This window comes from Brachyistius frenatus, unplaced genomic scaffold, assembly GCF_029030835.1.
Source record: "Brachyistius frenatus isolate BFR_SWC_R1_liver_20210118 unplaced genomic scaffold, ASM2903083v1 Contig_83, whole genome shotgun sequence".
Lineage (NCBI taxonomy): Eukaryota > Metazoa > Chordata > Actinopteri > Embiotocidae > Brachyistius > Brachyistius frenatus.
Window position 1 is genome coordinate 346,328 of NW_027210682.1, and position 23,248 is coordinate 369,575.

General features: G+C 40.2%; 2 protein-coding genes across 4 annotated transcripts in view; both read right to left on the bottom strand.

The window, feature by feature from the left end:
* Positions 1-659, bottom strand: part of iqgap2 (IQ motif containing GTPase activating protein 2) — a 34,493-nt gene extending 33,834 nt beyond the window's left edge. For both annotated transcript variants that reach the window (XM_069709554.1, XM_069709553.1), the window contains exon 1: positions 382-659. In XM_069709554.1, coding sequence (XP_069565655.1) covers positions 382-427 — 46 coding nt within the window. In that variant the 5' untranslated portion in view covers positions 428-659. The remainder of the gene's footprint in view (positions 1-381) is intronic.
* A 2,214-nt stretch (positions 660-2,873) lies between these two features.
* sv2ca (synaptic vesicle glycoprotein 2Ca) overlaps positions 2,874-23,248 on the bottom strand; it is a 30,519-nt gene continuing 10,144 nt past the window's right edge. For both annotated transcript variants that reach the window (XM_069709556.1, XM_069709555.1), the window contains exons 3-13: positions 16,481-16,661; positions 15,154-15,305; positions 9,762-9,895; positions 9,270-9,359; positions 8,681-8,791; positions 7,569-7,657; positions 7,002-7,166; positions 6,676-6,809; positions 6,315-6,521; positions 6,012-6,171; positions 2,874-5,872 (exon numbers count right to left, since the gene is read on the bottom strand). In XM_069709556.1, coding sequence (XP_069565657.1) covers positions 5,689-5,872; positions 6,012-6,171; positions 6,315-6,521; positions 6,676-6,809; positions 7,002-7,166; positions 7,569-7,657; positions 8,681-8,791; positions 9,270-9,359; positions 9,762-9,895; positions 15,154-15,305; positions 16,481-16,661 — 1,607 coding nt within the window. In that variant the 3' untranslated portion in view covers positions 2,874-5,688. The remainder of the gene's footprint in view (positions 5,873-6,011; positions 6,172-6,314; positions 6,522-6,675; positions 6,810-7,001; positions 7,167-7,568; positions 7,658-8,680; positions 8,792-9,269; positions 9,360-9,761; positions 9,896-15,153; positions 15,306-16,480; positions 16,662-23,248) is intronic.

Below are 23,248 nucleotides of genomic sequence, written 5' to 3' on the forward strand. Positions count from 1 at the left end.
AATGACTGCGGTGCATTTGGGGCCACCTGGGGGGGGGGAGGACAACAACAGAAAATATTGAGTTTCGATTTTTAACAACTGGGATGTCCCCTTCACTTAAAAACGTATTGTACCACGTTAGCTCACTCTCATTCCCCCCACATGCCCACACGTCATCCTTAATTCACCACATTATCAGGGCCTGGCCACTAAAGAGATCAGTGGAGACAGGTGCAGGTAAACCACCTGTAGCTCATTAAACACACACACCCCCCCTCCCCCTGTGATGGCACCTTTATGTTAGCGTGTGGCCAACTTTTTGCCCCCCACCACCACCACACCCTCCCTGATAACCACGCAAGGAGTTAGCTTGAAAACCCCGTTAGAAAATGTGTGACTTACTTCCATAGCGTGGCTTTTGTAACGCTGCCGTTTCTTCATGGTACATCCTGCCTCGTTTCCTCCGCTTCTGTGAAGTCGTCAAGAACTGGAAATAACTTCAGCCGACAAGCAGCTATCGGGCAACACAACACGCCGCGCCTCTCAGGATATAATATGAATAAAAAAAAAATAAGTGATGTAGCTAACTGAGGGTGGAGGAGGAGGGAGAGGAGAAGGAGGGGGATATTATGCCGAAAATGGGACATAAAAAGTCTCCAGAAGTTTCATGAAAGTGCCGACTGTGATCTGCAGCAGACAGCCCCCATGGTGTGCACTGCTTTTTCGTATCTCCTCCTGTACAAAGTGCTCCTGGTTGGTTGGCGGATCTTCGCCCCCGCCACGCTCTTGAAGTGAAATGATTGACGGGACGGGAGATGGACATTTAGCACCTTTGCACCACCTGCTGGTAAAAAAAAAAAAAAAAAAAAAAAAAAAAAAGGTGGATATAATGCTGCATTCAATGCCGCTGGGAAAAATGGCGAGTAGGCAAACCGTTACACCACTGCAAGCAGTGAACTCCGCGGGAGGAGGGGCGGAAAGTAGCCTAATTCTTTACCCTAGTACTGTACTTGAGTACGCTTTTAGGTACTTGTGCTTGTCTTAAGTATTTGCCAAATGTTAGTTTACATTTCGAAGATTTGACACAAGAGCCGATCAGTTATCAACAGCTTTACCAAATCGTGATATTCCGATCTGAACCTGAACTCGGCCGTTGGAAACAGGGGCGGGCGGGGCCAACTGGCAGAGGATGGAGGACCTGCACGTTCACAACTATAAAATAGTAAAACATTTTAAGAGTTTTGTTTTCATTTTTGTTGATTATATTAATATTCTAATGATATTTTAATTACAATTAGTGGTAAAAAGTTCATTATACAACAAGTAGTTCCGACCCAGCGATCTGATTGGTCAACTGTACATTAGGTTAAGTAGTTACTTTATTAATCCCCGAGGGGGAAATTTTTTTTCGCTACAGCAGCATACAGGAAAGCAATAGATAATAATAGAATAATAGAAAGCAATAAAATAGCAGTAAAAATATTTAAATATAAAATGCACAGTATATATAAAATGCACAGTATATACATTACAGTATATATCTATATATATTATATACAACGTGCTCAAATCGCCATAAAGCACACACTGCTCATCACTTGAAATATCACCCTTCTCAATGGAAATATATGATTGGGATTGAATTTCATATAATATGCAATATAATGTTGTTATACTTTTTATAGGTCTATAATAGTTCCAAACTTTCCTCCCGGCTGGTAGTGACGTATAAGGTCAAACAGACAGGTCAAAGGTCTCATGTGACGTAGACACAAACAAACGCAATAGTGGAAGAAAATGACAATGCAAAAAAAAAAAAAAAAACGAGTATGGGATTCTTTTATGAGGCCATCAAAAAGATCAAAACCTAGTGGATCACAATCAACAACTGACAGCAGCACATGCCGCACTCATGATGATGGACGAGTACCTGGAGAACTCCACTGACAGCAGGGAGGGGAGATTCCTGCAGCTACAGGAGATGAGTGGCTAGCAGCTGACAGCCCCAAGTAGAGGTCGATATCGCTAACAAGGTAAGGCAAGTTTATTTGTGATGCACATTCATAAACATCTGCAATTAGGCATGAAAGGACATCTAAAGCCATGAAAGTAACACAATCAAATAAATAGTAAAAACTAAAAAGGAAGACTGTAAAATATGCACAGGAGGCCCACATGAACTTTAGCCTGTTAATACCTGGTAGTTTGATGATCTGATGTTCTTGCTTTGCCTGTGAATAGTAACTGTCAGTGAAGGACGATCATATGTCAAGATATTTTGTAAATCTGGCTTTCATAACAGCCAGTGCACAGCTGCTGTTGTATAATGTTTGTTTATACTTTGTGTATGCTTGCAATCAGATCATCGCCCACTGGTGTTGTTTCATTATCATCAAAGTTCATTGTGTAAATCTTGCCCCTGATAGTGTGTGTGTGTGTGTGTGTGTGTGTGTGTGTGTGTGTGTGTGTGTGTGTGTGTGTGTGTGTGTGTGTGTGTGTGTGTAGTTAATGGCCTAAACGAACATCATAGACTGAGAGACATGTTCTTATCATAAATTCTCATCAAGGGAGGGTAAAGTTATTATTGTATAGAACTTTAATCTAAAAGAGTTTTTGACTGTTCTTATCCAAATAAAAAAAAATTAATGTTTACACCAGTAAGAATCAGTGTCAAACTTAATCTTAACCGCTAGGTGGCAGACTTGCATTGAGATCATGGTAGAAGAAACCACAGTTATACTGTATGTGTTTCTCTGCATGCAGTATTGTAAAACAGACTGCACAAATTGTACAGCCTCAAAATGAAGGTGAAACGTGAATCAATACATCAATAATAAAAATTTAAAAAAATAAAATAACAAAAAAACTCAAAGATATAAGGATTTATTCCAGGCTGTTTTGTATGACACTGCTTTGAATTGAAATATTTATTACACTGCCATTTTTTTAATGGGCCAAATACATTGACAAATATGCTTATTTTACAATTACAAAGTAGTCTTGAACACTTGCAAATGTATGATGTATGAAGAGCATGATAATTGTATTCTTATGCTTTAACCTAAATCAGGACAAAATGTGAAATAAAAGCACAGCATAATTTGCTAGAGAACATAACTTTTATTATATATGTTCAAAAGCAGCACAGTCTGCAATCCCTGTCCTTCCAGTTTTTCCACATCATTCATTTGGCAAATATTTCTTCACATAGTTTCACACCTATGGACCTCTGAACATACAGCTCAGTCACCTGTTGACTAACAGGCCCTTCACAATAATATTCACAACTTTATTGTCCACATACATTTGACTACCTCCATAAAATGGATGAACAGAACTTACAAGAGTGATACATTCACATTTTTCCTCAACAAAAATCAGAATATTGCCATCATTTTTTTGCCAGGAGAATTTACAGTAAAAACACAAAGTTGAGCACAAAATAACAGAATTTTTCTTACATACATGCAAGTATGTGCACACACACACACACACACACACACACACACACACACACACACACACACACACACACACACACACACACACACACACACACACACACACACACACACACACGCACGCACGCACACACATAAGCACACACATAAGCCAAGGACACACAGAGAGATGTACAACAGAGATACAGTAGATGGAAATTTTGTGTGGATGAAGCAGGAGACACAAGTCAATCAAGGAGCTTATGCACATTAAACCCAGAACATCACCAGTATCAGCTTTGATATGTACATATTATTTACATTCATGCATCCATACGGAAGCCCACACATGTACAGTCCTCTCCCTTTGTCTCTGATACACTCATTTACACATACACACAAAAATACAGTACATATAAGCTATAACTCAAACATACCAGGTAATATTGTTTCTCCCCAACCCAGCACATCAGGTAGATCTGCCTCTAATTAAGCTTTTAACATACCTAGAATCAGAGGTCACTCCTTCTGATATTCTTGCTACTCATAGCAGTTAATAGTGCTGGGCAAAAGCCACTGCTTTCTATTTAGTATCTGTATATCATACTCTTGATTCAAAAATATTTAAATTATATGGTCAAAAAATATCTGTTGCGCAATAGCAGCACACTTCACAATGTATTTCGATTGGATCTTACAAAATCTAGGAAAGGGTTCCGTTTATGGAATGGATGCACACGTACAGTACAGTTTTCTTTTGTTTTTGAGCAGCCATGAGTGAGCCAATTCCAGTGCAAGGGCAGACAATTTCTACACTGCAAACACAGATACAACAAATACGTTTAAGTTAATTTGAGATTGTTTAAGACACAATATCAAAAAACTTGGTTTACTTAGTAGATATTGTCATCATGGGTGGCACCAATTAGTCCTCATAACGAGGTAGCTGTTAATTATATCATTAATTTGCAGTCATGTACAAAAATCCTACATCCTGATCATATTATGATAATACTACCCAAGCAGGTGAGGATAAAGCTTACTCACAACAATACAAGTTTTACCAAAATATGTATGTCTAACAAAAAACATGTGGTTTTGACAAAAGGGAATTCAAACTCTATTGGCCACATATTTCACATATGTACAAAAAATTGGATCATTATTTTCCTGTTTTTACTCCCTGTTCAGTTTCTGTCTGTTCCTTCTAACCTTTGGACAGCACATGACTATGGGCAGACTGCTCCAGTCAAGGAGAGGCACATTAAAAAAGGCCATTTAGTATTTTTGAAAGGAAGTAGCACAACATGTCACTGCCACAAGCAGAATCCAACACAAAGCTAAATCAGAAGGAGAGCTCATCACAGAGCTATGGAAGGTGACATGGAATAACAACATCTGGACAAAATGAACAATTCATCATTACAACTTAATAACACAGCAGAAAATAACAAGTATTTTCAGATACAACATAACTTATTAGTACAAGAAAATAAAAATTTTCAGTATGGCCTTTTTGATTCTTGGTTGTGTAGGTAATGCAAAGGGCTTGGTCTCCTACTTAAATCATCTATTTTGAAAAGGTTGCAGATGTCTGAGCAAATGTCATGTTGATCAAAATACACTATTATGTGTACACCATGATGCAAGTGTAGAGCCGGAAAAAAAGTGTAGATACATGTGAGACTTAGTATTTGACGTTTTCTATATTTCTGCATGACTTTCTGCACATATATCCTGTGCACTGTGGGTCTTATGGGCTAGCCAGCTGTCATACAGCTGTGTCATGAGTCCGCTCTGTCTGATCATCTATTCCCTGCGTTGTCACACAGCAGGTTGGCTGTGCTCATTACAGCTTGTTTTTCACTTTTCTCCCCATCTGGCATGTCTTAATAAGACTGTATCAATATTAAAAGGCTTGAGCTTTAGCCGTGCAGTGTCTCCCCGCAAGTTTACGACTGCGGCTGGAAGGTGCAACCAGTCAATAAACAAAACTCCACCAAAGTCTCAATACCAAAACCTGGGAAAATTCTCATCTTGTTCAAAATGGCTGAGTTTTACCTCACAAGGATCTGTTTGTGTGCTGGAAGTCAAACACACTGTGAAAAGACGGGTTACTGTTACCTATGATTATTAGTGAAATTGGATTAATAGTGTTAAGATACGTATGAACCAAGCCACTTGCACTCATTACTCTAAACTCTTGCTGGGCGTCCCCTAGGACTCACCCAACCAGGTTTTATCCTAGGTGATGAACGCTACACTGCTCTTACATGAGGACGTTCGCCCGGGTGTCAGGCAACCGGAGTGCGACCAGGCCTCCCCCAACAAGTACTGATGAGGCCATGAGGATAGGGATGGCCTTGGTGATGCCGACAAGAGAACCAAAAATCAGGTTCCCCAGGACTGCAGCAAGCTTACACAGAGCATTGCAGAACCCAAAGCCTGTTCCCCTAGAGAGAGAAACATCAGAAAAGGGAGGATGTACAAAGCAGAGAAGAGGGAGAAATGTTAAAGTTGACCAAATAACCTGTACGTCTGTTTTCAAACAAGTCTACGCAACTATGCAAGGCAGGATGTATGACTCCTCACCTCCTGACAGTAGGGAAGGACTCCGTTGTGACCACATCCAGGGAGTTCCAGGCAGAGATGCTCAGGCCGTTGTAAAGGCACAACATGAAAATCATCATGGACTCACTGGTGCCAAACCACAAGAAGAAGCAGCTGATGCCTGAAAGGACCATGGAGCCACCTGAAGGACATGCAGACACAAAAAGTATGTTAAAGTTGTCCCTCATACCGAGTGATGATAGCCACATCTACAGTCAATATTAAAAGAAATTACCAAAGTGCCAATTCAGACATGAGCCCAGCCTTCACCCCCCCCATCCTTACCCAACATGGACAGACGCCCAATTTTGTCCATGAGAAGGGCGGAGACGATGTTGCCGGGCAGAACAGCCAGAGTCCCCAGGAAGTTGATGAAGTAAACCCAATAGGCACTGTAGTCATCATCAAATGTCATCTGGCATCCTTTCTTGTTGTGGGTGAAAGTGCTGTTGATCAACTCTGTGCCATCAATCAACTTGGATTCGTCAATATCTGAATGAAGAATACAACAACAAAAAAAACCACACAATTTGGAAATTATAAAACGGACACAATTACAATAAAGTACATTGATGTCTTGGCTCTGAGAGTCAGACATGGCAAAACATATGACTCTAGGTCGTAGTCTTAAATTCTTACGTCTCACCTGTATTGAAGAAGAATGCATCAATGAAAGTGCAGTTTTTGAAGGACGAGCCCACCGATGTGACATCATCAAAATAGCAGTTACGAAAGGTCGAGTCAACAAAGGTGACGGACTTGAGCTTCATATTGATGAATCTGTAAAGACACAGTTTCATTCAGTTTACGTTCAGTTTTGTAACCTACACCTACTTTTATCTACTTATTTGCATAGCACAAATATGTTCATATTTAATTGTTAGCACTGCAGGATTAACAGTTTATAGTAAGCAGCTAGCCGTATGATGATTTTGTCTCCGTCAATCCTGCTAGTAAATTGACTTGTCTCACTGGTCATTAATGAAGAGGCCATTTTTGTGTATCTGGTTCTCCAGGGTGAAGTTGAAAGTGAAGCCCTCAATGCGTTCATTGTTGTGGATCTTCACTTTAGAGGCATAATCATCTGCCTGAAGGTGTTTGATGACATCAGGGAACCAGACTGACAAACCATAATACCTGCAATCAAAAGGACACAGTGATATCAGAATATCAAGAATCAGTTAATCTGCCAAAATTATTGACTGAAACCTGACTAATTGATGGACGGACACAGTAGAAGACACCTGTGCTTTCATTTTGATTTTAAAGAGTATTTTCAGTTTTTTTTGTGGTTTTTTTTTATTTTTTTTTATCTCTAGCTGCTTTCCCTCCTATCTCCACTCCCGCTAAGACACCAGTGTAACAGTATTGATCCAGACACTGTGATTGATTTCGAGACCATGCAACTTCTGCACAGCAGAAAGATCAAGATGACAGAAATGCAATGTTGCCGCAAGCCCGACTCCCGAGAGCTATTATCTGACCAAAGAAACTTGTCAGATTTTTCTATGACAAGAATTACATCAGAAAGAGTCTCACCCGAATGACAGTGTGAACCACACTATGGCTAGTCGTATCATGTTTTCTTTCATAGGGTAGTTGAAGCACTTCATAAGGTTTAGATAGATCTGAGAAGAGACAAGAGATCTATTAGAATACTCATTTGGATTTGAAACAGTGCATAGAAATAAATATGAGGATCAAAATCTTCTGACACGGCTCCTGTTGGACGCGAATGAAGGGCAGCCCCTTGACATGTACAGAGAAAAGGGAAGCAATAGCCTTCATGGGTAAGTATTCCGTGTTACGTTGCTTGAATAATACCAGCACCTTTGTACCGCATCTTTCTGACCAGTTGCGACTTCATTATGGACTTGAGCAGAGAGCGGCCATCCAAATTTGTGTCACACTCAGTAGATTAGAAACAGAAACATTTGAAATGCTTCAGAAAATCAAGGCCAGGACAACAAAGCAATTAGCAATGCGTGGTGTTTTGAGGGGCAGAACATCGCTGTCCAAGATTATAAAATCGACATCAGGTCAGGAGAGCAACCAGGTGAATTGTCATTTGCGCGGTTGTGTGCCGTGAATTCGTGCCCCAGGGTCAGACTGTCAATGCTGAGTTCTACTATGACATTGTGAGGCGTTTGAGGGAAAACATTTGGTGCAAAGAATCTGAACTGTGGCGTTATGGCACTTGACACATGACAATGCACCCACTCAGATTGTGTTGAACACACACAAGTATCTCGTTTTTTTATCAAAACAATCATCGCTCCCCACCACCATTAATTTCTGGATTTGGCTCCCTGCTACTTCTTTCTGTTCCCCAAAAATTTGACACAGAATTTAAAGTGCACTCACTGCTCAAGTTTTAGGGCCATGGTGAAATCGCAAATGTGCGCGGAGCAGTGGTCACAAAAATGGGTGTAACTCAGGTGTTGATTTTGATCAAGCAAAGTAATTTGGAATACTTATTTACCCAAGTCATTGCTGCTCTGTGCTCCATGGACGTTACAATGCTGAAGTCTATTCATGTGCAACAAGAGCAGGTTTGGAACTTTTTGATTGCCCCTTGTAATAAGAAGAATAAAAAAATAAACAGCAAAAAAAGCATCCGTGACATCTAAATAAAAAATATAAATATTTACCCCACGTATTTCAGCCTTTATTCGAAAGAAAACCTTGAAAACTGGATTGCCAGACTCTGATCCCATTTCCACCAATTCATCCAGCTGTTTGGGGCATTTGATCCTGTTTACCTGGAAGAAAAAAAATAATGATAATATAATGGGAAACAGCAGAACAATGATATTTACAATATTGAACCAGTGTAGTCTATAATTAGGCAATGTCCTTTTTAAAAAAAAATAATGAAGTATTTTCACTTATTTCTATGTGATCATCTTTGTTTTCCCACAAGACTGAATACACAACTATACAAAGAGCAAAGGAAATCAAATTAAACAGTCAAACACGTGAATATAAACAGTGTGTAGTACAGTACACGATCAATTTAAGAAACATGTGTTGACTAAGTGGCTTCCCCGAAGTGCAGCTCACGCAGCAAATAAGCCTGAATGACACAAAACAGCTTTCAGGACCTTCATAATTCAGATATGATGCTGCATAGTAAAAGCTTAAAAACCTGTCCCTGTGGTGGCAGAATATAAGCCTCTTTGCTTCCTTAAGCATCAGGAAACCCTGCCAAGACAGCGCACCACAGAAACAAACACTCACGGTGAAGACTTTCTCTGGTTGCCCACGCGCTCTCATGTTGGTGTCATGGATCTGTTTGAGGATCATCCAGGCTTCATCATGCTTCCCCACCTGACAGGAAGGAAAGTGAAGAGAAGCAAGAGAGAAGATTAGACAGATTCATGGGATCAACACCAGTCTTACTTAACCAGGCACAGCAACAGTTTCACATCCACAATAATATTCATGAAACATAGATATGGCCTTTCGATTTCTCCAAGATAGGACAAAATGATGAATCAGGACAAGGGTGACTCCTTTCACTTCAAAGGGTAATTATCCTGCAGCAGCAAACCTACTCTCAAAGATCTCAAGTGTTCTTTTTTTCCTAGATACATAAAAGGCCTCCTCCAGGAGTTTTAATTGACTCGCACTGTTTTGGTCCAGTTAAACATCTGCCAGGAAATAAGCAGATTCAGGGAAGACTACAGGTTTACACAAAACATTTATAGAAATTCAGAAAGATTTGCTTACCTCAAGGTAGAACCTGGGACTTTCAGGCATGAAGGTTAGTGCCACCACGGCACACACACAGGGAAGGGCACAGACGACGACAAACACCCTCCAACTGTGGAACTGGTACGCTGAGCCCATACTGAAACTCCAACCTGTAAACAGCAGCAAAGTGACAATCTGGTCATATGGATATGGATGACATGGCAGAAAAGAAGAGGATGCTTTAAAATGTGGACAATAAATGAGGTAAACCAGCAGAACCTGTTATAGATTACCAATAATCCACAAACCTGTGACTGTGCAACCAAATTGCAATAACAGTTAACATTTCCATCACAATTATCCAACCACAAAATTGGTTAACATAGAGAATAAAGCAACATTACTCTAACTGAATAAGAGTCATGTTTCGGGCTGCTGAACAGATCGGAGTAAAAATCCATAGTCCCGAAAACCAAAACAGGCTAAAAGCTTTCACATAATAAAGTCATTTGATGCTTTGTTATGATAATATATAAACATGAATTAGTGCAGCTTCAATAAAAAGGGACTTAAAACTCTAAGAAACCAACATTACAAACACTGCTGCAATACCATCGCACTAGATGCCATAATACAATATATTTATACACATATTCATGTTGAATGGCGTCTTTTTAATGGTGCGCATATTATCAAAAAATCTTGAGGATTTAATAGGTGTTTTGGTTTTGTCTAGCAGTTTTAATCTTTTAGCTCACAAATCAAAGACTTTTATTTAAATTCGCAAATAGATTTTTGGTTGACTTCTAACCTACAATGGTATTTCTTTGTAACTACGTGTTGGCACTACCTAAGTTACTTCAGAATTAATGTCCCCTTAGTTTAATTTTTACACTTTTATTCTTACAAAGCTGCATAATTAAAAACACTGAAGTGATCCTGATAATGAATTATAATTTTTCATTAAAAAAAAATGCTTAGCTATTCGGGAGAGTAGCCCACAATTAACAATTGATGAATCATTAACTAATTCTCAGCGCACCATGAAGCCAGCAGATGGCTATTTAGCCAATTTTTAACTCACAGGGGCAAAATAAAAGCAAACATAATTACTTAATAAGTCTTGAAAAAATGCTTTTGGGAAGCAGTGACTAAATATCATTAGATTTAGTGCAGATACTTTTCTGTATCATTACCAGAGAGAGACTACTTGAAGTGAAAGGCTGATTGTAAATGTTACATGTGAATCTCAAACTGCAAACACAAAGGAGCTTCAAATAAAAGATGGCATTTAAATGAGAGCACTCGACGGCCGCAGCAGAGTGATGTGTAAACTCAGAGATGAATGGCACTGCAGGGGAAGCTGAGAGAAGTACACAGGGACGGGTTAATTGAATGTGTAGGAATAGAATTGAGTGTTTTCTGCTAAGTTAAATCTTGTTGCATCTGATCTCAGCCCGCAGGCACTCTTTCAGACTCATTAATCACTGTAACATGTACACATTCTCACACACAAAAATGTATGAGTATGTGTGCACTGACAGAGAAAACAGCTCAGAAATTAATTCATAATTTGAATAACCATATGCAGATTATGCTGACACCTCATAATGCTCTGTCATACACATTCACACAAGTAATTACACAAACATACATCATTCATCATGTATTTTTTATTTTCCTTTCGTAGCGGAACACCTACTTTAAAGTCCATGTAAAGTCATTATAGAAATGTGTTCTGAGTTTTTTACACCACAAAAAAAGGTGTTATTAACCACCCATCCAAATCTGAATGAATATAAATGGCGAGAAAATCAAATTAGGTGTCCAAATATACAAGCTCTGACTCAATCTAATTGGAAACCAAGCGATGCTACGTCCCGCCCACCGATAGCTGTGACCTAACTGCACCACAGGCCTGTCCCAAAAACTCTGCTTTTTGAAGCAAATTTTCTAATTAATGACGGGATTATTTTCAGATGGATGGCCAGAAAACTAAGAAGAAGAAGCAACTTGGGCTAGCAAAAAGGTAATTGTGGAGAACCTTTATTGACTTAAAATTTTATGAGACTAGTTGAATGGGAGTCTATTGAGCCAGAAGCTTTTTGGAGCCAACCTTTAGCGGCACTCGGTGGTATTGCAACTTAAGGCACTTCCGCATCGGCCTCATTTTTCAGACCTGGAAGCTATCGTGTTTGGGTGGCGCCAACTGAAAATATTTCAATTGCAATTATTTGTATGACAATTAATTGTCAACTTAAATTTCATAATTGTGACAGCCTGAGTTGTCTCTCGGAGCGACGGGTATTTTGAAAATGGAAACCGATCTTAGAGGGAGAGCTTGACTGAAACAATCAACCAATGGCAGGTTTATTCCAACATTCTACATCTAGTGAGTCAGACTAAATTCAAAGTAATGCTTTACATCAAAATAAATTTGTAAATAATTTTTTTGTCTTTTAAAACATGGGATTATTTTCTGCAATCACAAATGTAAAATGGATTGTGTATGCAGACTTCAGTTTGTGCCCTCACTGACTTCATTTTTTGGATTGTTTTATGTTTTTTTTTTTGGTAGAATGCACAGAAAGGGGTTGCCGTGTCAGTCGTGACCTCCCACGTCTCTCCACAGATCGTGCCTCATGGAGATACTGCTCCAAAGGGAATAGCACCATTATCCATCAACAGACGTGGGAGGGGAGTCGTGGGGTGGGGAGCGGGTTAATGCTAATGGTTAACCAGAAAAAGGCTGCTTGGAATTAATCTCACAGCATATTAAATCCAGGTTTGATAGGCATGCATATCAACAGCTGAAAACAACTATTTTGTGGTATGAATAGAGACCAGAGAAATGAAAATGTCTCAGTATAATTGACTAAAACAAAAAAGGTAAACGTACTTTGAAATAAAAACAGCAAAAAGACTACAGGTATTTGCTTTATCTTTATATTTGCCACTATGCAGTGCTAATATATTTATTAATTGATATAGAGAACACAATACAATTTATTTTAGTTTAAAGTTCGGCTAATTTCTCAATTTATACGAGACAATATATTGCACATGAGCAATGATTCTATGATTGGGTTTTATATTTTACTGGGCAGAGGGAGTAATGATTTTGATAGACGATGCCTCGCTTGTGTGTAGCTATCCCTGCCTCCCTGTCTTTGTGTGTGTGTGTGTGTGTGTGTGTGTGTGTGTGTGTGTGTGTGTGTGTGTGTGTGTGTGTGTGTGTGTGTGTGTGTGTGTGTGTGTGTGTGTGTGTGTGTGTGTGTGTGTGTGCGCGCGCGCGTGTTTGAAGTGACCTACAGTGAGAAATAAAGAGAGAAAGAGACAGCGTAGCAAAGAGAGGAAGGGAAGGAGTTGTTCAGCAGTGATTGCCTTTTCTCCAGAAATGTAGCAGCACTTCCTGCCCCTCAGGGTTAGTGTTTCACCCGTACCACTGGAAATCTCATTACAGGGATTATGTACATAATTGACTAAATCTCTGGATGACTGAGTCATCCATCTCAGACATATACTGTAAAATAGATACAGCATATACTGCACAGATAGGAGATATTATGTGGAGTGCACTTGAGGAATTTAAACTTTAATCTGTAGATCTGAGTGGTGTCTAATGAGGTTACTCTTGTGGTGATCTGGCTTGGCAGCAGCTCATAAACTCTTCCAACTCTCTCATCAGTGTGATGAGGATCTGTGCCGAGCAGACCTCCTTCTGGGTTCCAGCTGCGAGTCTGGCATGGGGGCTTTTGGGAGACATTAGGAGTCAGCAAGTGGTGAAGATAAAGAGCTCTAATTGTGTATAATGCGGGGGCACTAGTGTCACAATCCATCACTTAGACTTTCATGTTTTCACTGTAAGGACATAAAGGTATCTCTGCAGGAGTTTTTTGGGTTTTTTTTTTTGCTCATGCATTCTAGTGCTGTTGGTTGAAGGCACTGCAGCACTTTAGGGAAAACATAAAAAACATTGTTGAGCATTGGAGTATGTATGCGAGACACGTATAGTTCCCTCTCAGAAAGAGAGGCAGAGTCGTAGTGAGTGTCACAGAGAGCAAAGTAAGGCCACTACCATCCCTCCAGTACGATATCAACAGATCTGACAGCAGAGTTTCCTCATGGAGACTCGTTCCCAGAGTCTCCTTCAGCTGTGTGCCTCTACACATCCATGTGAGCACAGCTACAGCAGTGCGTGCAATTGTGCATATCTGTATGCTCGTCTTTGGGAGGCATGTAAAAACCAACAACTGGGAAGTCCTTTATAGGAAACTCCATTAGAGAGTTGCTTTGTGTGTGTGTGTGTGTGTGTGTGTGTGTGTGTGTGTGTGTGTGTGTGTGTGTGTGTGTGTGTGTGTGTGTGTGTGTGTGTGTGTGTGTGTGTGTGTGTGTGTGTGTGTGTGTGTGTGTGTGTGTGTGTGTGTGTGTGTGTGTGTCTGTCCGTCTGTGTCTGTCTGTGTGTGTCTGACTGTATGTTAACTCAAATGCCCTCTTCCAGTGTCCATGTTATTGCCTTCAATTTCCCTTGAAGAAGACCTGTATGTGTCTACAGCAGCAGTAAAACATTATCCATGCAGCAACACACACACACACCCACAGTCTCTGTCTCTGTCTCACTGACGTCACAGGTTGGCTAAAGCGTAGTCTGGCCATAAATCACCTCTAGATGTAGCTTTGTCCTATTAGAGCAAGGAGAAAAACCTAATTATGCTTGATCAAGAAGAACACTCTGCGGAGACAGAGAATGGAGAGAGAGGGAAGGCAATAAAAGGAAGGACAGGGTTACACAGAGATGGGTAGAGTACAAAACAGGAGGAGAGGGGATGCAGTAAAAGGGAAGGGACAGCGGGATCAAAAGCAGGTAGGAAACGAGAGGAAGAAAGCCAATTCCCTTTAGTTAGTTTCTTCTCATCATGAGTGCAGACGGTATTTAATGCAGTATTGTCATAAATCACACCACCCTCACTCTTTCAGCCTGTGCCTACTCTATGGTATCCACGCATACGTTAATCTCTTAACCTCTGCCTCTTCCAGCCTGCAGTCACTCACAGCTATAAAGTGATTGATTCGCATGGCAGGGAAAACTGGCACCTCAACCCATGACCACAGGGAAGCCATACAGTTTTGTAACTGTGACCGGGAGCTTTGCTTAAAGTCACATTGCCAACCATCCAATCAGTACTGCAGTACTGTTTGGCCAGATACAGCTTTTTACAATAATTGGCTCATCCAGCCGTCCAGCATTCATTTGACTGATTAAGTCTTTCTGTGTCCTTCAATGTGCCATTTAAATACTAAAGAACAAAGATTCTTTCTCGTTTGGTCCAGCTTCAGTCTATATTATATAAATCATGACCCTCAGCCAGGTCCCTGACCCAGATGGGTGAGCCCTATAGATTTTTTTTTTTTTGACTGGTATACTCACCATAGTGCGGTATGATGGCCCAGGCCATCGCAGATGCATAGATCTCTCCAATCATCCAAAACATACACAGCCAGCTGAGGTGTTCTCCTCTTTTCTCCCTGGACAACACCTCTGCAAAGAAGGAGAAAACAATGGGCACAGCGCCTCCTATCCTGCAAGAACCAGAGAATGAGAAGGTTAGAGAAGACGGGAGTGAGGCAGAGTCCAAACCAGGACAGAAACTTAACTTTTTTTAATCACTGATATAGTTTTACATCTCATATAGTTACAGTCAGAATTGCCATTACATACTGTGTCTTAATCCCAGTTTGTGGCCTATTTTGTTCCTTTAGTTGAAGTCAGACATTTTAGTTGAAATTGAAGTTAATAAAACGTCAAATACATTTTATTCAGCGTTGTTTCATCTGTAAATGGCATTTAGGGTTGTTTTTCATTTTTTTAAAAATGGGTGAATTGAGTCATTGCAAATATTAACAAAGATAACAAGTAAGCAAAAAACAATCACAGCTAAGCATATTTGCCCTGAAAATAATACAAAAGAAATCCTTGTACTAGTTCGTCACGCTTCACCAATACAGGTCATATTGGTAGTTTGGACTGCCTTTTCAATTACTCTGAAGGTCTCTGGAGAGAATGATGTAGAGGCAATTATTGAATTAGCTCTTAAAGGAACAGTTACACTGCCAAAGAAGAGAAAGCCATAAATCACAGTCTACACCATATGTCTATGTTTTAAGAGGAGCACACCGCACTGTCTGTCCCTGTTTCATTTTCTCATACATTCAAACACTGATTATTTTAAGATACTCTGCAGATGCAAGAATGTACAGTAAATACTAAAGGTTTTGTTATGTGGTGAGAATATCATCAGCTATCACGTTTACCATGATACCTTTTTACAGTTTTACAGTTGTAGCAGTAGGAGAAAATTACATATATTTAGCTGGAAAGCAAACTTAACAGATAAATGTACACTTTGGTAAACCCTCTTAGGTAAAATAATCGTAACATATATATATATATATATATTTTATTTTTTTATTTTTTATTATTATTATTATTTTTTTTTTAAACAACTTCAGCACTTACTTATTGGATTTCAACAAAGGGAGTAATAATAAGAAAAGATGGGAATGTGCCTGCAGAAAAACTAAAAAAAATTTGCCTCAGAGATTCTTTCTTTCTCTCTGTCACTGATGCACACTTTGATTTTGGACAGAAAGTGTGACCCTCCCATTGCAAGAAGAGATTTTGAGGTATCACCGTGCATCATTTGACTGAACTTCTCATCGGCCCCCAAAAATGACCTCCATTTTATCAGACTTACCCGAAGCCTGCAACGAGACGGCAAAGAAGGAACAAGCCGTATCCCTGGACAAAAGATGACAGGAAGGCAAAGAAGCCATTCGTGGACATGCAAATGAGGAGGCATTGTCTGCGACCCACTTTGTCAGACATCCCTCCCCAGAAGAAGGCTCCAACCATCATCCCCAAGTAAACAACACTACCTGGAAGGAGGAGAGAGGGGCCTTAATTTTGTGTGCTTCAATATACAGTGTGTCACCTCATATCTCGATATTCCATCCTGTTTGTATTTGTTTTCATGTTCTGGGAACTAGGACTTCTCATTCTTAAAGTTTATCCCATTGGTCAGCAGACAAGGATAAATTTAGTACTAGTTTTTATCTGTAAATGAACTAATGAGTAACCTCCCATAGTTTTCTTGTTTGATTTTTTTTTTTTTTTGCATATGATTTGGTAGATTATTTAGGTTAGGTTAGGTTAGGTTAGGTTAGGTAGTTACTTTATTAATCACTGAGGGGAAATTTTTTCACTACAGCAGCATACAGAAGCAATAAGATGATAATAGAACAATAGAAAAGCAATAAAATAGCAGTAAAATAGCAGTAAAAATATAAAATATAAAATGCACAGTATATACAGTAAATTTCATATTTTTGACACGTTTGGCTAATGTGAGGCTGATATAGTCAACCTGAAAGCAAAGATTTGTGTTCAGCCACCTGGTACATACAAGATTAAGCTCTGCTTTTGGTCTCCACAAACTCCTGAAGGGAAATAGCTGACTCTAAATACTCAATTACGTTTCACCACCGATGCCTCTGTGTGGCGAGCTTGAACCAAAGTAGTAATGTAGCCAGTTGTAAAACCAACAGAATGAATTATAAGATGTAATAAAGATCTGTAAATCTGAGGGGAGCAACCGAGTCTGGTGATGATCTCTGCGGGTTTGTCGCTACGAACCACTCCTCTCGCATATAAGTGGTCATGTGGTCCATTGTTAAATTAAAATGATTGATTATAGCCTCTTTTTAACATTTTAATATAGCCACAGACAATATTTATACCAAAGAACAGATTGCTTTCATCTATGCTGAAAGTTTGAACAGATTACATTCACAGTTATGCGTAGTTTTTTTCTTACATCTCAATTTACTAGTATTCATTTTCTAGTAATTGAAGTGAATGTGACCTTAGTGCAGCGACATTTTGAAAACATCTCAGCCTAAGTGGACAAAGCCAGCCAACACTTACTCCCAGCCAAGTCAAGTGTTTTAGTTATCGTGTCCTCTAAATGTTCCTCTGCTTGCAAATGGTGAGGTCTCAAATTAAAATATGGAACAACATGAAGCTTGTGCCTCATCAGCGAGTTGGAAGTTGTGTTGGATGACAGACTCTTTGGAATACTAAATGCATAGATCTATTTTCTAAAGGAAAAGATAAGACTGCTGCTATAGGTGCAACTGCTGATATTACTCTAATATTTTATTGTTAAACACACACGCCTTCCAAGAGTGCATATCAGACCTAAACTTTCTAATTTCATTACGTCGAGAACGTATTACTACATGTTTACTCTCCAATTTAAAGCTATATTATTCCTGCCAATCTGACTGGATTCTTAAAAATTAAAGCCCTGACTGCTATCACTGAACCTGAAACCCCCATCGGAAAACCCCCGGTAACACACCAATGTTGATGAGTAAATACAGTGTGTAAAAGACAGAAAACCGGCCGTGATCAATGGGGAGACAAATGTGAACAGTAATGCAGGGTGACTTTACAAAAGGGCCTGCTGCTCTCTTTCAATCTCTCTCATCACAAATGGGATCAATGCTCCAACAAAACAACATTGATTTCTTTCACTGATCATCATGATTCTGCCCTGAAGAGAGGAACCTATTATTACTGCTGTAGTCTATATTGTATGTGGCATTGTGTGCTCAGCAGCTCACACGGACACGCAATGTCTGCTGCAAAGAGCAACTGCAGCTTGATTTCTCACTGTTGCAGGCTGAAACACGGCATTGTTTACTAGCAGATAATATTACAGTCATGTTTGGTTTTCATCAATATCCAGGCATATCCAGACACATAACCATAAACCTGATTTAGAGACGTATTTCTATTCATAATTCCACACAAAAAGAAAGAGGATGTGAAAGTTGCCATTGTGTATGGATTGATACGACTCAGCCGTAGGGACACTTTGTTCATCCCATTACAATAATCTTAATAGCAAGATGCATTTCCTTTCTGTAATGTCTGCAGTCAGGTCTCCTCTCCTCTGCTGTGAGCAGATATCTGTTTGACTCTTTCGCTTCAGGGGTCAAAACCCAGCTATCTGTCACATTTGGCAGCCATCTAGATACTCGCCTGAAGGTACCATAAATTCAATTCAAAATTTAATGGACATTTTTAGCCTGTGCACAGTTCACATTTGCTTCATTAAGGAGAGGTTAGATATACAGTGTACTGGCAAACCCCCACTGGCCTCCCATTTAAATGGCATGCATCCAAACATCTAGAGGCCCTTTTATTTTGAATCAACATTCCACTTTTTATACAAACAATAAAGCGTTTTTGGGGTTTGGGGATTCTTTGAGATACTGTGACAAAACAGACAAAGGAAACACCTCTGATTCCTGCTACCTTAATGCCCTTTAAAAAAGAGCAAAAAAGCTTTTAACTAATGAGTACATCTCTCACAGGACTGTCAATTACGTAATGAATTTATTGATGTTCTGGACTTGCTTTACGGTATCTTTGAGCATGAGCAGTGCCCGTACCAGCAAAGGAGAGTTCAGTGCACTGTGGTGTAATATGGTACAAAAATAGCACAGACGTCTCTTAACATTATAAGGTTTGGGTGGAATTAACCTGTCATGTTCAAAATTTATGGGACATAGTTCAGCAGAATTTTCTGTCCCATTTTTGTTCTTTGCTCCAAGAGGGATTTAAAAAAAAAAAAATTATGATTCCCACGCAACTTTCAGCCTAATAGAGTCCCTCTTTCTGTAGCTTTCATAGTAAAAATAAGCCAATACCTCAAGCCAACCTGGAATCACACCCACAGGTGTTATTGTCACGCTCAGCCTCACATCGATGTGAAAAGTAAGGTGCCGTAGGTCATGGTTCAGGTTGAATGTGACACGGTCGCAATTTGTAGAGGTGCAAAAAGTACTTGGTTAGGATTAGAAAAAAACTACGGCTCGGGTTAGATTGAGTAACTTTACGTAAGTTACTTAGCATATGTTAAATACCTTTGGTTATGTACGAAGGTGGATCAAAAAGTTCAGAGACGGCTCCTGTTGCGTGCGAACGGTATGCAGCACTGTGACGTGCACTGCGCAGGAAGAAGCTTTGAATCTAATGAGTAAGTGTTACAAATTGCGTTGCTTGATCGTCATCAGTTTCAGAGGTACACACACATTTGTGAGCCTGGTCTGGCGAGCGGCTACTTCGTGGGCATGACCAGAGGGCGCACATCAAATTTTTCTCTCTGCTAAAGTTTCAGGTGTGCAGACCTGGACCACCGCTCACAAAACCATGTGTGACTCAGGTGCTGATTTTGATCAAGTGACAAAACTTGGAGTACACACTCAACATGTGTGTTCTGTGTTTGCGGTGTTCTGCCCTATGCACACTTCACACTCTTTGTACTTTGTACATATTCACCGGTCACCTGACCTCCAAAGCCGATCAGATATGAATGTACTTTTCAAGCCTCGTCGAGGCAAAACGTGACACTGACACAGTATCCTCTGGTGGACTGACTGTCACTATCACATAGTTTGGCATGATACCGCGATGCACAAGCAGTCAAATTTACACCAAACTAACTTTAATGCATCTTATCACTAGTTTACTGAAAGATTTTTCTTTCAAATCCAACACGGGAAAACTTAATCCCCCTCAAAATCTGTTGTGCAGAAAAACAGAAGCACATGAGATGGACATTTAATGACAACCTTAACTGCAACACATTAACATTTTGCACATTTTTTTGGACAAAGCCTTTTATATGTGAATAAACGCTTTGCCCTAAGGAGCACTTATATATTTCATATATTACTTATATATTTAAAGCTTACAAACCTTTACATATAAAGCTTTGAATGGATGCCGGCTGGTACAAACTTCTCATGTAAGACTGTGAAATACAGCTGAATTTAAGAGTTAAGAATATAGACTTTGAGCACCATCAGAAAAATGACAATGTGTCAGGAGACTTCTCCGGCAGAAGCAAAAGGCTTTGCCCCGTGACACTATGTTGAGATGTCAAAACACATCTCCGAGAATGGTAAATATTCAGCAAAATCCTAGTCACACTTTAAAGACAAGACAAATTCCACAGAGCTGCTCTTTTAGGGTAAAATAGCACTGCAACAATCACACACACACACATAGGACCAAACAGTAAATTGAATTGATCGATTCAAATATTACGCTTGCATTAGTACTGCCGAACAAACCAATTGGGAACTAGATGAAGATAAAGAATGAAAATGTACACAGGATCACACACAAATGCAAACAAATTAAATACATGTGCAGCAGCAGCAAGTGCAAAAGCAATGAAGAGGGTGACAAAATAGAGAAAAAGGTAATAAGGGAGGAGAGTTCAGTAATTGCCAGACAGGGTAGGAGAAAGAGCGTGAGGATGGGAGGATGAGGGAGGCCCTAGTGCAGTGTTTTCTGCCCTGTCACATACCAAGGAGCCCCCTGAGAGCCGTGGGAGCGCTGAGCTGCATCACGACCTCTTCTCTGATTTCATGCTTTGATGCTCTTCGCTCTTAATGGTGCAAACTGTTTCAGCATCGCGCAAAACACCCATCCTGTTTTATTCATAATGGTGTCACTATCATACAACAGCGTATCTGGTGCTTGCTGCGACTACACTATGGTACTTTTCTCTGTTTAAAATGTTTGTACTGCACTCAGTTTCTTTCCATCTCTACATCATTACTTTGAGCTTATTTTATCTCCTTTCCTTTTACCTCCACTCTCCTCCTCTTCTGCGCCTCTCTTTTCAACCTTTCTTCCGTTTCTTTTTCTCACTGCTTGCGTCCTCTCCTTTTTGCTCTCCAGTTTCTTTGCTCATCTCTTATTCCCCTTCCTCATTTCTCCTCCTTTCCTCCCTCCTACGCCCCTGTTCCTCTCTCCTCTCGTCGGTGTTCCCCTCTCATTTACACTGTTTGCCTTAGTTTCCACTTTGCTCCACTGTCAACAGCTCCTTTACGCTGAGCAGCGTGTAATCACATTTGTACTACATCGTGTCAGTTTGATCGGATTCATGCCTCCGTCTTCTGCCACCTCCGCAGAAAAAGAGATTGAAGCTTTTTTGTAATTTTTAAGTCATATCAGTGGGGGTGTGATTTCAATGGAATCTATATGATAGTAACCTATTATAGGTCCCAGAGTGCAGGGTTTAAAATGACTCACTCAGCATCAGTAATGATCCAACCTTCATTAACATTAAAGACTGTGATAATTCGCATGAAATACAGTGATGCTATGAAACGCTGATAAGAGCGAGCAGTTAGACATGGTTTACTTGTGGCTGATATTGCTGGTGACAGCATGTTTGGTTCACATGCGCGCAGAAATGCTCAGACATTCATTCAAACACTCTCCCCTTCCTCATCCCCCATCCACACACACATTCTCCCACACAATGTGGAGGTAGCTGCACGATTCAAGTAGTGTAATCTCTGCAGTGACGCTGCGATCTTGCTGCAGTTTAGCCATGCTCAGCTGCCCCTGGACCACGCAGCCCCACACAGCCTGCCAGCTGGCTCATACAGACAGGGAGAAAGAGCAGGAATGGTAGGAAATGAAAAGTGACAAAGAGGGAGAAGTACTGTAGAGATGGAGCGTGAGAGGAGACAGAGAGTGAAGTTAGGACACAAAGAAAGCCAAGAAATGAAAAGGTACATGAGATCAGATAACAGGGAAGCCGGGATGAAAAGAAGATAAAGTAAAAGAAACAAGAAAGGAGGAGAGGGAAGTATCAATGGCAGAGAAGGAGAGGTGGCTGTTAAAGGAAAATGAGGACAGCCGAGTTGAGAGAGTCAAAGGGAAAAATGAGGGGAGTTTCAGCAAGGAAAAGACAGCCTAACAGAACAAATAATGATAATAATGATAGGGTGATGTGTTCCCTTTGTCGGTTGTGTCTGAGATGATGGCTGAGCCTCTCCCTTACATTGTTGGTGCTCTAAATACCACCAATCTCTTCCTCTCTACTCCCGTCCACCCACACCTCTCTCCCCACTACTCCTCTCTAACTTGGTAATCTCTGTGCTTCAAAGCTGTCTCTCCTCTCGCCTGTTCGTCACACATATTGCATTGCACCGTGCCTGCCTTTCCCCGCCGCTTCATCGTGCCCCCTTATTCAAGGTATTTACAGTATTTCACCCCCTCCTAACCCAGCACTTCATCTTTCATCCTGATGTTACTCTAATGTAAAGATTTCTGCGAGATCGGGAAACTAGTAAGGACCAAATTGAATCCAGTAATCTAATCAGCACTCTTCTCATCCATCCTATTCAGGCCGTTGTGTTTCTGTACTGCATTATCCCATTACATTCAGCTCAGTCTGTGCAGTATGTCCCTGTCTGTGCCTGTTGTTTGGTTAATGGAGCTGCACAGTTCAACTGTGACTGAGTCCAGCTCAGGTAGTAACCAAATACCAAATCTTTTCAAAACCTTGTAATTCAAATGTTGTCAGTGATTGAATTGAATTGTCCAGTGTTATAAATGTTTGCTTCTGTATTTTAACTTTTGATTTATT